Source organism: Bufo gargarizans, chromosome 1, assembly GCF_014858855.1.
Source record: "Bufo gargarizans isolate SCDJY-AF-19 chromosome 1, ASM1485885v1, whole genome shotgun sequence".
Taxonomy (NCBI): Eukaryota; Metazoa; Chordata; class Amphibia; order Anura; family Bufonidae; genus Bufo; species Bufo gargarizans.
Window position 1 is genome coordinate 382917751 of NC_058080.1, and position 15906 is coordinate 382933656.

At 44.5% G+C, this 15906-nt stretch overlaps 1 protein-coding gene across 1 annotated transcript in view; it reads right to left on the bottom strand.

Moving 5' to 3' along the window:
• Positions 1 to 15906, bottom strand: part of TMEM38A (transmembrane protein 38A) — a 31291-nt gene that overhangs the window by 4522 nt on the left and 10863 nt on the right. Inside the window, exons 2-4 of the mRNA XM_044285407.1 lie at positions 10992 to 11148; positions 9118 to 9302; positions 7375 to 7462 (exon numbers count right to left, since the gene is read on the bottom strand). Of these exons, the coding sequence (XP_044141342.1) occupies positions 7375 to 7462; positions 9118 to 9302; positions 10992 to 11148 (430 nt within the window). The remainder of the gene's footprint in view (positions 1 to 7374; positions 7463 to 9117; positions 9303 to 10991; positions 11149 to 15906) is intronic.

Consider the following 15906-nt stretch of genomic DNA (forward strand, 5'->3'; position numbering starts at 1 on the left):
GGACCAGGCCATTTTTTGCAAATCTGACCAGTGTCACTTTAAGTGCTCATAACTTTAAAACGCTTCGACTTACCCAGGCCGTTCTGAGATTGTTTTTTCGTCACATATTGTACTTCATGACACTGCTAAAATTGGGTCAAAAAAGTTAATTTTTTTGCATAAAAAAATAAATTTTTTACCAAAAATTTTGAAAAATTAGCAAATTTCAAAGTTTCAGTTTCTCTACTTCTGTAATACATAGTAATACCCCCAAAAATTGTGATGACTTTACATTCCCCATATGTCTACTTCATGTTTGTAGCATTTTGGGAATGATATTTTTGGGGGATGTTACAAGGCTTAGAAGTTTAGAAGCAAATTTTGAAATTTTTGAGAAATCTTCAAAATCCCACTTTTTATGGACCAGTTCAGGTTTGAAGTCATATTGTGAGGCTTAGATAATAGAAACCTCCCAAGGTATTCAAAACTGTTTTTTCAAACTTTATTAACCCTTTAGGTCTTCCACAAGAGTTAATGGCAGATGGAGAAACAATTTTGAAATTTCTATTTTTTGGAAAATTTTCCAATATAATCAATTTTTTCCAGGAGTAAAACAAGGGTTAACTGCCAAACAACACTCAAAATGGGTTGCCCATATTCTGTAGTTTGCAAAAACACCCCATATGTGGTCGTAAACTACTGTTTGGCCAAACGGGAGCACATAGAAGGAGGGGAACACCATATGGGTTTTGGAAGGCAGATTTTGCAGGACTGGTTTTGTTTATACCATGTCCCATTTGAAGCCCCCTGTTGCACCCCTAGAATAGAAATTTCAAAAAAGTGACTCCATCTAAGAAAGTACACCCCTCAAGGTATTCAAAACTGGGTTTACAAACTTTGTTAACCCTTTAGGTGTTCCACAAGAGTTAATGGCAGATGGAGAAACAATTTTGAAATTTCTATTTTTTGGAAAATTTTCCAATATAATCAATTTTTTCCAGGAGTAAAACAAGGGTTAACTGCCAAACAACACTCAAATTGGGTTGCCCTGATTCTGTAGTTTGCAAAAACACCCCATATGTGGTCGTAAACTACTGTTTGGCCGAACGGGAGCACATAGAAGGAGGGGAACACCATATGGGTTTTGGAAGGCAGATTTTGCAGGACTGGTTTTGTTTATACCATGTCCCATTTGAAGCCCCCTGTTGCACCCCTAGAATAGAAATTTCAAAAAAGTGACTCCATCTAAGAAAGTACACCCCTCAAGGTATTCAAAACTGGGTTTACAAACTTTGTTAACCCTTTAGGTGTTCCACAAGAGTTAATGGCAGATGGAGAAACAATTTAGAAATTTCTATTTTTTGGAAAATTTTCCAATATAATCAGTTTTTTCCAGGAGTAAAACAAGGGTTAACTGCCAAACAACACTCAAAATGGGTTGCCCTGATTCTGTAGTTTGCAGAAACACCCCATATGTGGTGGTAAACTACTATTTGGCTAAACGGCAGGACATAGAAGAAGGGGAACGTCATATGGTTTTTGGAAGGCAGATTTTGCTGGACTGGTTTATTTACACCATGTACCCTTTCAAGCCCCCTGATGCCCCCCTAGAGTAGAAACTCCATAAAAGTGACCCCATCTAGGAAACTACGGGATAAGGTGGTTGTTGTTTTGGGACTATTTTTGGGGTAAATTTGATTTTTGGTTGCTCTATATTACTCTTTTTTGAGGCAATGTAACAAAAAAATTAAATTCTAAAATTGTTTCTACATTCGCTATTTAGTTTTGTGGAACACCTAAAGGGTTAACATAGTTTGTAAAGTAACTTTTGAATACCTTGAGGGGTGTAGTTTCTTAGATGGGGTCACTTTTTTTGGAGTTTCTAGTCTAGGCTACATCAGGGGGGGCTTCTAATGGGACATGGTGTAAAAAAAAAAACTGTCCATCAAAATCTGCCTTCCAGAAACCGTATGGAGTTCCCTTCGTTCTATGCCCTGCCGTGCGGCTATATAGCCATTTACGACCACATATGGGGTGTTTATGCAAACTACAGAATTGGGGCAATAAATGTTTAGTTTTGTTTGGCTGTTAACCCTTGCTTTATTACCGGCAAAATGGATTTAAATTTAAATTTTGCCCAAAAATAGGTGTTTTGGCACCGTTTTTATTTTATATTTTTAACACTGTTCATCCGAGGCGGCGACTTTTATGCACGCGATGATGCCCAATATGTATGGCTCTCAGACTTTGGAGACAATAAGCAGGCATCCTAAAACTGCGGCCCTCCAGATGTTGTAAAACTACAGTTCCCACCATGCCCTGATGATGGCTGTAGGTTGTCTGGGCATGCTGGGAGTTATGGTTTTACAACATCTGGAGGGCCGCAGTTTGAGGATGCCTGCACTAAAACTAATATTTTTTGGGGAAAGAAAAATTGTTTTCGTGTCTGCAAAGTCTGAGAGCCATAGTGTTTTATGTTCTCTAGTGAACTGTTGGGGATTATAAAAATTTAGTACTCTATGGAAGTGTGATACTTCCTGAAGCAATCGATAATGCAGAGGCCCGGATGATCGGGGCACGTGTCACATTGAGTGGTGGTGTCCTTCCGTATCCCCCTCTTGTGACACACTCTGCACTTTTTTGGGGTTCGTCCCTTCTTTCCAGTATGGGGGACCACACCTGGAAAGTGTTGGCCAGGGACGATCCGGGCGCCTCCAGTTCCCGAGGTACTCCGGCCTGCTCTTTCCCGGTCCGAAAAGATCAGGTCCTTGAGGACTGCCTCATAGAATTGGAGGAATGTCCCTGTGCTGCCAGCGCTTCGGGATAGTACAAAAGAGTTGTACATGGCAACCTGCACCAAGTAGACCGCAACTTTTTTGTACCATGCCCGGGTTTTGCGCATGGCATTATATGGCGTGAGGACTTGATCAGAGAGATCAACTCCTCCCATATACCGATTGTAGTCGACGATACAATCGGGCTTGAGGACCGTTGCCGCGGTACCTCGCACAGGGACTGGGGTGGTGCTGTTACCGTGGATTGTGGACAGCATAAGGACATCCCTCTTGTCCTTATACCTGACCAGCAACAGGTTTCCACTGGTAAGTGCACGGGTCTCACCCCTGGGGATAGGTACCTGGAGGGGGTAGGCAGGGAGGCCGCGTTGATTTTTCCGCACGGTCCCACAAGCGAACGTGGATCTGGCGGCAAGGGACCTGAACAAGGGAATGCTGGTATAAAAGTTATCCACGTACAAGTGGTAACCACTATCCAGCAGTGGGTACATAAGGTCCCACACGAGTTTCCCGCTAACACCCAGAGTGGGGGGACATTCTGGGGGTTGAATACGGGAATCTCGCCCCTCGTACACACGAAATTTGTAAGTGTACCCTGAGGTACTCTCACAAATTTTGTATAGCTTCACGCCATATCTCGCCCGCTTTGTGGGAATGTATTGGCGGAAACTGAGTCTCCCCTTGAACGCAACGAGAGACTCATCAACCGCGACCTCCCTTCCAGGTACGTAGGCCTGCTGAAATGTGGCCCCAAAGTGATCGATGACCGGCCGTATCTTGTACAGCCGGTCATAGGCAGGATCACTTCGGGGGGGACATGCTGCATTATCGGAATAATGCAGACATTTCCGGATGGCCTCAAACCGGTGACGTGTCATGACCATACTGTACAGTGGGGTCTGGTACAGGACGTCCCCACTCCAGTATTGCCTGACACTGGGTTTTTGGACTAGACCCATATGCAGCACGAGGCCCCAAAATGTCCTCATTTCGGCTGCACTGACCGGCGTCCAGCCACCGGGTCTAGCCAAAACTGAGCCTGGGTTTTGAGCGACGAACTGTTGGGCGTACAGATTCGTCTGCTCCACCATCAAATTCACCAGTGGGTTACTGAAAAAAAAACTAAAAAAGTCTATTTCAGTAAACCCCACTGTGGGAATCTGGATTCCAGGATTGCCAGCGAAATCCGGAATCTCAGGCTCAAAGTCCACTGGGGGACACCAGCTAAGTTCATCGGCAGGGGGCTCCGGTGGACTTATTTGGTGGGCCGGGAAACCAGTACGAACCCCAGGGCGGCTCGTACTAGGGTGGGCCACAGGATCCCTAGCATGTGCGGCCCCTGGCTCCGCCTGGCGGCGTCTCTGCCGCCTTGGTGGCTCATCGTCATCCGATGATGATGAGGAGGATGCGGATGATAAAAGGAATGTGGGGTCATCCTCATCCTCACTGGGGCTCTCGGAGTCGGAGGCAATCTGGGCGTATGCCTCCTCGGCCGAGAACACCCGGCGGGCCATGGGTGTGTGTGCGTGTGTGGCAAACTTTATTATATGTGCGTGTGTGTGGGGGCAACGGGTGTTCGCGTACTAGAAAAGGCAAGAAAAAAAGGGCAAGTGATAGGAAAAAAAAAAGTTAATACTTGCTAATCAGCGGTACAACACTGATCAGCGGTGGGGCGGGCGATGCGCTAACAGTGGACGGACGCTAAAAAGTGCCGGCCAGTCAGCGCACGCAGAAAAAAAAAAGTGGTGGTGAGGGGGGGGGGGGGGGCTGGTGGGGGTGGGGGGGGAGCTGGTGGCAGGGGGGGGGTCGGGGTTAGGGTTAGATGGATAGATGGAAGTTTGGAAGTTTGGAATAAAAGTACTTTTTTTTTTTTTTCCTAACTTACTTTTCCCTTCTTTCCCTGCCTAACGGTGCCTCTCCCTCACTGACCCTAACCTACCTGGGTGGCGATGGGTGCAGGAGGGTGATGGATGGCGATTAGGGGGACACAGGAGCTGGTGCTGGACGATGCTGCCGGGTGCTCGTGCAGAACAGGAAGAGGAGGGGAGAGAGGAGCGCAGGAAGTTTGAATCTCGCGCCTCTCTCCCCTGCACCAATCAGCACCCTGGACAGCAGTGTTCAGCACCAGGGCCAGCACCGCCTCCTCAAATCCTCGGACTGCGATTGGTGGTGTAAAATTACGCCACCGATCGCAGTCTTTTTCCGGTTCATCGGGTCACAGGACACCCGAATGGACCGGAAACGCAGAAAACCGCAGGTCTGAATTGACCTGCGGTTTTCTGCGATCGCCGATACGGGGGGTCCAATGACCCTCCCCTGCGTTGTTATGGGATGCCGGCTGAATGATTTCAGCCGAAATCCCGTTCCGATTAACCCCCGCGGCGCCGGAATTACATTTTTAAGTCAGGACGTACCGGTACGTCCTCGGTCCTTAAGGACTCGGGAAATAGGGCGTACCAGTACGTCCTATGTCCTTAAGGGGTTAAACCAGCCACATTGCCTGGTAGGTCTGATCATGCTGATTAAAACAATACTTTAGTTATCTTTGTACATAGCAGCGTTCCCGAGATATCAGCATTGTTATTTTAATGCTAATTAGCTCATTTGAGCAACAAGGGTCCAGGCCGAAGGCTGGGAGCACCACTATTCTAATGCCCATCTCCTCTATGCATGCCTTGTGTCCCCTGGGATTCAGTCAACCCTAATCAGCTTTAAATTCAGACAACGCCAATCAGCTTTATATTTTATATAAAAAAATAAAATAAAATTTGAGATCCTCCAAAAAGCGGGGTGGAACCACTAATAATACCAAATAAGTCACTGGTGTATGTTGAGGATTACATGTGGTCCCCGACACTCACTGGTGGCAGCGGAGCATCAAGACAAGCGAGAGTGGGCTGTATGGGCAGGAGAGAATACTACCCTCGTGATCCTTCCAGCAGCTGGGCTCCTCTGCTCTCAGAAGTGGAGGTGCTGCAGCTTCACTGGGAGTGGAGGAGCCCAACTGCTGGAAGGATCACGAGGGTAGTATTCTCTCCTGCCCATACAGCCCACTCCCCCTTTTTCCTGATGCTCCGCTGCCACCAATAAGTGCCGGGACCTGCATGTAATCCACAGCACACACCAATGACTCATTCAGCATTAATTACACTATACATATAGTACATACATATAGTATACACAATACATTATACTTACATTATAAGACCACTCTGCCACTAAGGGGATTATAATTTTTTTTTTTTTTGAGAGGCTCAAGGTTTTTACATAAGGATGATATTGGGAATGTCTGAATACAGGGCTGAACCACATATCAAAGGGGAAGTGGGCATGCAGAGAGGAGATGGCATTAGAATAGCAGTGCTCAAAGCCTTCTGCCCAGCCCCTTGGTGCGCCAAATAGCTAATTAGCATAATAATAAAAATACTGATATCTCAGGAATGCTGCTACATACAAAGATGACTTATGGAAGGTTTACATGGGCCGAGGAGTAACCGATTACTAACTGACAACTGGCTATTCGTTCAGTGGGGGTGAAGTGCTGCATTTACAGTATGAGAACGAGTGATCGATATTGCTACCTTTTGTCCTCATAGAGCTGCATTGTTTCTGGGCATCAGATCACCGTTTAGGGTACTTTCACACTAGCATTATTCTTTTCCGGCAGTGAGTTCCATCCTAGGGGCTTAATACCGGAAACAAACTGATCAGTTTTATCCTAATGCATTCTGAATGGAGAGCAATCCGTTCAGGATGCATCAGGATGTCTTCAGTTCAGTCTTTTTGCCATTTCAGGAAAGAGAAAATACCGCAGCATGCTACGGTTTTATCTCCATCCAAAAAGACTGAACAATTGCCGGAATGCCGCATCCGGCATTAGTTTACATTGAAGTGTATTAGTGCCGGATCCGGCATTAAGTGTCCTGGTAAAACGGATGCAAATAAAATTTATACCGGATCTGTTTTTCCGGATGACACCGGAGAGAAGGATCCGGCATTTCAATGCATTTGTCAAACTGACCCGCATCTGGATCCGTCTGACAAATGCCATCAGTTTACATACGTTTTGCCGGATCCGGCAGGCAGTTCCGGCGATGGAACTGCCTGCCGGAATCCTCTGCCGCAAGTGTGAAAGTACCCTTAGACAGAATGATCTTCTGCCAGAAGCGATAATTTAGGTGCCTACAGGAACAACAGTTTCCCCCAATAAATAAACAAAACGCTCGTTCATCGGATAATCGGCTGCGCCTTTAGACGGGCAGATTGTTAGGAACAAGCATTCACAGGAACATTTGTCCCCGATAATCTTCCCGACAAACGGGCCATGTAAACCCACCTTAATGTATTGTTTTAATCAACATGATCAACCCTACCAGGCAATAGAGTTCATCATGCTGACAGAGGCTCTCTAAATTCTAATTTACACTAATAGAAGTGGGGAATATATGATACTTTGAAGGGTGTGTTCATACATAGAATAATGAGCTAACAGAAGAGGTCACCCACTCATGGTCATTCTGCTAGCTAGAACCTTAAGTAATATCTAAATGCCTAGTGAGAACACCAAGATACATGCAAATATAATAAACTGTGCACTCACAAGGACATGTGAAGAATTTCATTGGTCTCTGGCTTCCATACACCACGCAAGAGCTGTTCCAAATTAGACATCAGTGCTACGCCAGAACCTATGAGAAAACCAAGCCGTAAAATATGGTAATTCCAAAAGGTTAAAGAGGCTCTGTCACCCGGATCAAGCCTACCCTACCAAGCATAAAGCCTGGTAGGGCTGATGACGCTGACAAAAGCCATACCTTTCTTTCTCATGTTGGCGGTCCGGTGTTGAAGAAAAATAAACGTAAAAAATATGCAAATTAGGTATTTGAGCCCTTGGAAGCAGGCTTATGCCGCCCAAGCACAGCTTCAGTGACGCCTCCGTTCCTTCCTAATGCTGGCCTTCTCCACTTAATCAAAACCCCCATGCCTTTTGATTGACAGTGCTAAACCTGTGAGATCCAGCGCTTGCACACTCGTTTCCTTAACGGCGCATACGCACAGGATCTTTTCCTTCCTTCCCAGCTTGTGAATATGTCTAGTCACCATCAAGTCACTGAACCCAGAAGTGGTGGCGCATTCACAGTGTTGGGATGTAATGGCTGCAGTCACAACAGTATGTCACTGGTTGGAACCCAGGATGGGGTGATGGTGCTGGATAGGAGAGGCCCAGACAGAAAAGTGTAAGTGGTTTTTATTATTTTATCAAGGCCCAGGCAGTTTCCAGAAATAAAAATATTATGTGGACAAACCCTTAAAGGGGTTGTCTGGGTGTTTAATATTGATGACCTATCCTTAAAATAGGTCATTATTAACTGGTATTAAAACAATCTGAGGTTCTCTTTATCATAGCAGTGGCAGGGTACTTCCAAACTGTCCTTGTTTTATAATTTTATAGTGTTATTTAATGCTATTCATGCAAATTGTTGGAACCGTGTTTTGATACCGTTGGATGTACTACAACTCCCATTCTGCACTTTAGTAAAGGGAGACGTTTATTTTCTATCACTGGCCTGGTTACTGAGTTCTGCACCATATGCTAGCCACTACACCCAACACTTCCAGCCTTGCACCCGCACCAAACCTTTACCATCAAGGCACCCCAACTACCATCAGGCAGGAGCACCAACATCTGGGTGTGCCCTAAGGGAAGAAAGGGTGCACCCTCCTTTTAGTGTCCTAGCCCTAGGGAACATCATGTGAGGATTGTCACTGTGATTGATTGATTGTTTCAGCCAGAGCCACTACCACTCCTGTCCTCTGCTCCACCCCCTGATGGGCTTGCGGCACATATATTAAATGGGTTATTCCTTGAAAAGTATTTATCACCTACAAAACAGGTAAAAAGTTTTGAATTGCTGGGAGTCATAACACTGGGACCAACAGCAATCCTGAGAACGGAGGGTCCCAGATTATCTTCATTCTCTTCTATGCAACTGACATAGATGGCACCCCATCAGTCAAACCGATATGGAGAGGTAGACCGAAATGTGAACTACTGCCCAATTCCATTTTATTCCATCATTAAAGTGGTGGACCACTGCTCCAATCACAAAGGGGACTCACAGAGCCTCCGTTCTTATCATTGCTGGGAGTTCCATCAGTTGAACCCCTCAATCCAATATTTAATAATTGATCCTGTGGATAAGTGCTAAGTATTTTTATGGGATAACTCCTTTAACACTTATATATCGACACACAATTTAGGTTTTAATGATAGAGTGAACAAAGCCTCATTCACATATTCTTGTAACAAGTATAATGAACCCAGCCCTAAGCATATGCTTACCTTTTACCCATCCAATAAGAACCATGATAACCCAACCATGATGGTAGTGGTGATGAGCATGGTGAATTCCAATAGCAATTTTCCGTACACGGACTACTTCTTTCATACCAACAAGGACAAGTTTCACCGGCAGAAAACTTACACACTTGTAGAAGAGATTCAGAGGGCAGAAAAACATAAGGTACCTGCAGAGACGAGAAGAATATAATATCGGTCTGTGAGAAGACACTTGTGGCAATCACAATGAATATCGGTCATGTTATGGCTGAATTCATACAACTGTGGTGTAGATTTGCCCGTGTTGTGGACTGCAATCCGCAAGGTCCGCAAAACATGGGCACCAGGCATGTGAACTCCGCATTGCGGTGTGGACCCTTTGACTTCAATGGCTCTGAAATCCACAAGATGTGGTGAAAGATGGGGCGTGTCCTATCTTCTGCGGTTCAGAGGCACGGATCTGGAAGCCAATGGAATGACTTTGGTGTGTTTCCGTGGGCTTCCAATCCGTGCCTCCACATCGTAAAATATAGGACATTTTTGTACTGGCATACATTATAAGGGGATGTTTTTATAATGGCATACATTAGGGGGCATTTTTGTACTGGCATACATTATAAGGAAAATGATTACTACTGGGGAACTATGGAGCACATTATTACTAGTATGGGCACAAGGGGGGCATTATTACTATTGGGGGCACTGTTAACACTAAGTGCACTCTGGCAGATAATTATTAATATTAGTGAGACTTTGGGGAGCACTATTACTATAGGGGGCACCCTGGCACAGTATCGGCTTAGCAGAATTATTTTTGGGGGACACTATGTTTACAGCACTATTAGTTTCAGGGACACTATTTCCTGGGTGCAGTTATATCATAGGGCACTGTGTTCCAAAAACTATTGAAGGGGACACTATCTGTGATTGTGGTACTAGTATTTGCAGGGGGTCTGTTTCTGCAGTATAGTAATGGGGGGCACAGTGGGCACAGTATTTGGGGGGCAGGATGTGGTGTTGAGAAGGTGAGGACTATGATGAAAAAGTAGGAAACTAAGATGTCTGTTCGTCACACTCTCGAAAGACAAGAAATCATCATGGCTGTCTGGTCTGAATGGGGAAGATGAGAAAAGAGAATGTCTACATCAGAGGATGATGAATGTCACTGGATGTAAGAGGTATGTGCTACCTGGTAGCACTGCATGGGCCATAGACACAATGGATAGGAGGGGACCTTATTGACTTCTATGGGACAGTTTTCTAGGCATGTTCTGTGACCTGTACAGAGGTTATTGTACAAGGAAAGAATAGATAAGCTCTGACAATCAGCTATTGTGAATGGTGGATCCTGCCTTATCTATACACAGAGGTGATATCATCATAGGCAGGATTAGAATGAGCTAACTGCAGTAAAGTGATCTGTATAAACCAACAAGTGGTGCCAATTATTAGACATAGTGGCCAGTGCAAAAACTGCAGCAGGATTTTTGGTTTTGGTTTAAATATAACATGTGACATGGAAAATGAAAAATAACGTCATCAAATATTATTTAAAATATTTTAAACATAAAAAAGTGATTTAAACAGCAGGTCATTTTCTAATGACACGTTCCCTTTAAGAAGTCTTGACATATTATTAGGCCTAGTGATCCGTTTTGAGACTGCATTATTTTAGGTATTTTTGGAAATAGAAATAGTGACATGGAAAATTAAAACAAAAATCACCCAAAACTCCCCCAAAAATAGTTCAACATAAAAAGGCAGTTTAAACAATAGGCCTTTTCCCTTTAACCCAATTTTAGGTGATTTTTACAGGTTTTGGTAGTACTGGCTTATAGTAAATTTGATAGGACATGCTGTGACACAGAAATCCTTACCAGACAGCGGATGCTAGAAGTATATTGGCATTGTTGCTGAAATAATGGATGGGAGAATCTCCAAGCAAAACATCTGCAAGTATGTAGCTACCAAAGCAGTAGAGCATGGCACACAGCCAGGAGGCTACCGGACTGCGCCTAGAAAGGGCCACAGCACCTTTACATGAGAAAAGGGAGAGAACAGTGTATAATACACAAATAACATTCAGACATGACAAATGTATTCATTATCCGTCACACAGTCAACTGATGATTTACATTGCAAACAGCATGTCATTTATTATAACTGATTGTAAAGCACTGCGGAATATGTTAGCGCTACTATATATAAAGATTATTATTATAATGCCTACCTTACAGAAAAGGTGAAGAAGCAATAATTGTCCAAACCAGTTATAAGCCTTGTTCATATTGATGCAATCTGTGATTGCTCTGGAGGGTCATTTACAAAGACCGGCGTTTTATGTATAAATTAGGCGCACCTCCGGCAGTCCTTGAGCCAGGCATAAATACGACTCCAGCCCCGTACTGGAGAAGTTTCTTGCCAACTTTTGCGCCTGTTAGTAAATTTGCAGGGGCCGAAGTTCTGTGGTTTTTTTTAACGCAAAATTGTTCAACCAATGGTTGTTGCGGGTGGGTTTGGCTTAGCCACATGCAGCCTGGTTTGTACCCATGAGGGTACCTGCACACGGGTGCGGATACACACGCAGAAGATCCACACAAATTTCTGTGCAGATTTTTGTGCGTTAGCCGCAGAAAGCTGGCATTCATGTTGGAAACAGGACAGATCCCACTATAGTGAATGGAGATTCGATGGGTCCTAGCGGTGTCCAGCTATTCCGCTTCTCTTCCAAAAAAAAAAAAAAGAGAAGTAGTATCTGTGCTTTATACTTTCTCTCTTTTTCACGATACACACCTGATTTTAGCTTCAAAAACCTGCACACGTGGATGCAGCCTAAGGGGTACGACCACGCGGCGCAGTAGTGTCATGACTGTGGCATGGCCATACTGCGGTTGAGTACCTGTGCGGTTTTCGGGGCCACAGCTGCCTCTAATTAAACTTACGAGGTGCCCCTCGGCCATTTACAGTACAGACCCACTAAACAGTACAGTCTCATTAGTTTAATTAGAGCCTGCTGCAGCCCGTACAACTGCCGCGGTACTCATCTACAGCACAGCCGCGTCGTGACCGCGCTGTATGGTGGTACCCTAAGGGTATCACAAAACATTTCTGCAACAAAATCTACAGAAGACACCCTTAGTGTAATGTCAATGTGGGAAAGTGATATCGGATGGCAGGCAGCTGATCTGCTATCCAGAACTAAATATAGTCAATAGGTCAGCAGAGGTTGAGGGGCACCTGTCAGGGACCATCAAAGTCATTATGGAATAAGAGAGAAGAACATGTCTTAGTCTGGCCTGCGAGAAACATGAAGGCCCAGGGACAGATATAACAATTAGCACGAATGATCCTGTCGATTATGCCAAAAACGGGCACAACAATGTTAGTAAATGCCCGCCTATTTTTACATTTACAGGATTAGTAAATCTGCCCAATTGGCTTTAATGTGTTAGTATTCAGTTCAAATACGGACAGCACCCAGGCAGAAACAACATTGCTCGTGTGAAATTAGACTAAAACCTGTCTAATAAATGGACGGACTAAACTGATTTTTATAAAAGATTCTAAATACATTTTTATAAAAGATTCTACATAGCATTTTAAAAAAATTTAAGGGGTTATCCAACAGTATAAACACCCCCCACAATGTGCCATTCCTATGGAAGATACTTACCCGGTCACCGGCACCCACGTCCCTCCGGATCCCTGCATGGTCGCAGCTGCATCTCTCTGTCATGCAGATCAAAATATCCACCGACAGTGGGGTGCGACTAATAGCAGGCCACTTAGGGCTGAACCCCCGTTGACAGATGTTTTGATCCACACGACTGAGAGATGCAGCGGCAACCATGTAGAGACACATTAAAGTCAATGGGGCTGATTTACTAATCCTATAAAAGGATACGTAAACAAAAACGGCCATTTTTACTTACATTGTTGTGCCAGTTTTTGGTTTGAAAAAGACACAAGAGCCCTTTTTGCAACTTTTTGTTGCACATCTGTTTTTGTACGCCAGCCTTGCCACTTGGGAGAGGCGAAGGAGTGGCGCGGGCCAGGCCAGAGATATGTTAAATTTACTAACATTTACACTGTAAAAAAGGAGATAGTTGTGTAGCTGTACCCTAATTCAGTTTCATGTAACTAAGGGCTCATTGACACGAAAGTGTGCTGCCCGTTGCCATTTTGCGAACCACATTTGCGGATCCGCAATACACAGGCACCGTCCCATGTGCATTCCGCATCACGGATGCGGACCCATTCACTTCATGGGGTCCGCAAACCCGGAGATGTGGAACGGAAGCACGGAACGTTCCGTGCCTCCGCACCGCAAAAAGATAGAACTTGCTCTATCTTGTTGCGGAACAGACGGATCGCGGAGCCATTCAAGTGAATGGGTCTGTGATCCCCATGCGGCTGCCCCATGCGGACCGCAATTTGCGTGAACAAGCCCTAATAATGACTGAAGTCATAGAAAAATATGCAACGTTCCCCATCTACCCAGGCACATGCTCAGATGTTTCCGGTTGATGGCCATACACAGAGGCCTATGCACATATTGACATTGAGTATTTACCTAACTAGGGAGGAGGCACATTCAGCTGAATCCTATCAGGTTTTCTAGGTGACTACACAATGTAGAAAAGAATCAGTGTTCCCTAGTGTCCCTTAACCTAGATGTTGGCAACGGCAAATACTATTATCCACCCAAAAGACAAGAAAGGGCATGGCTGAAACTTGGCACCAGTGCCAGATCCATATCATGGGCAGTTAGTGCCAGCTGTGTTACTATATAACTCACTTTGCTTCTGTTTCAACTCCAGTTAGATTAGTAGCATAGCTAATAAAATGTGCTTCATATAATTGTTTGGTTGACAGAGGACCAGTCAACTGATGACATGTCTGATCGCATTCCCTATGTATACTGTGCCATTCCTCTATTATTCCTTCTAGAAGTTTGTAAATTCATTCCCTGCAATAAAGGTCCATCTGGGTGTTACCAGTTGAGACTGTGTCCCTGCACAGCGTGCCACTGTAAACTGATTGGATAGTGTCCGATTGTGCCAGGACACAACCTCCCATTGGTAACACTTATTTGGACCTTTACTGGAGACTGCTGGCAAATCATTCATAAACTTCTAGTATGAATAATATAGTAAAGACACAATACAGAGTCATAACAATATGTGCCCCAGAATTGTTCTCACGTGATTGTAAAGCAGACATGTCAGGAGAGTTGCAGGTCCTCTTTAAAGTGATGTTTCATCCTGCAGCGATATCATTAATGAACCCCAAGGCTGCAGTATCTTAACGAGGTTATCCCATCATTAATGTTAAAAATGAATGTAAAAAAATCTCTTTCTAGCAAAGCTAGAACCATCCCTGTACCTCACATGGATTCAGAGATCTCCTCATTCATTGTTCCAGTTGCTCTGCTAAATGTATATTAAGCTGGCAGCTCAGGGGGCGTGTCCTTTCAGATGCAGCTCTCTCCCTATCACAGCTCAGGAATGAGTTGAAGGATGCAACTGAGCATGTGCATTCATCTCAGGAAGGTGGACATTGAAAAAGGGAAAAGAACAAACAGCAGGTGGCACTATACAGATTTTATTGAATATTTGATTCACTATACAACATTTTTAATTACATGCAATTACAAAAGTATTCAGATCTTGGTGCTGCAGAATATTTATTTGTGGGACAACCCCTTTAAGTTTTGCAGTGCAGTTCATTTAGATTAAATATATGTTAGATTCATCATAAATAGTTGTCGTTTATATTGTACAACAGACTTCTTTGAGTTTGAGTTTCGGGTGATCACATTGGAACAGACTCACATGAAGTGGTTTACCAAAGAACTACAGCAGCTGTGCAAGTGAGCTCATTGAGAGGTCCAGGAACATGTGAGTAATGTGAGGACTCCCATCAGTCTCTCATTGATCTTGACATTGATGGAAGTCCCAGTTGCTGGACCCCCACCTGTTACTTATGTGAGATTATCATATCATTAAAATCAATTAAAGGGGTTATTCCATGACTAATGTAAAAAATGAAAATCAGACATCATATAGTACATGACAACCTCTTTCTGCTCCGTCCATTGGGGACCGCAAAGCGGCCGGGACGGATCGAGACCCATTCAACTTGAATGGGTCCGTGACCCATCCACAAAGCACTCCGTAGTGCTTCTGTGGGGTTACGACCCATGCTTCCATTCCGCATCGCCGTGATTGCGGACCCATTCAAGGGAATCGGGGTGCACACGGGCCAGTGCCGTGTATTGCGGACCCGCCGTATGCGGGCCGCAATACAGCCATGGGCACGCAACGTTCGTGTGCAAGAGGCCTGACAAAGCTAGAACCAGCCCTGTACCTCACATGGATCCAGAGATCTCCCCATTCATTAATCTGATAGATTTATATCAAGCCGGCAGCTCAAGGGGAGTGTCCTTTATGCTGCAGCTCAGGGGGCGTGTCCATGCTCTCCCTATCACAGCTCAGGAGGCAGATAAAGGATGAAACTGAGCATGTGCGGCCTTCTCAGTAAGCAGGTTAAAGAAATAAGAAGAAAAAAACAGCAGGTGGCACTATACAGATGAGGTACATTTTATTGGATAACTCAGTGGCAATGCTAAATTTTTTATTACATGTAATTACAAAAGTATTCGGATCCAGGTGCTGGTTTAAAAACTATAGAATATTTTTCGTGGGACAACCCCTTTAAGGAAAACATCTTAAGGCCCAATGTGGTCGACAAATAGTGGATCCACAAAATATGCACACTGATGTCTTCTGT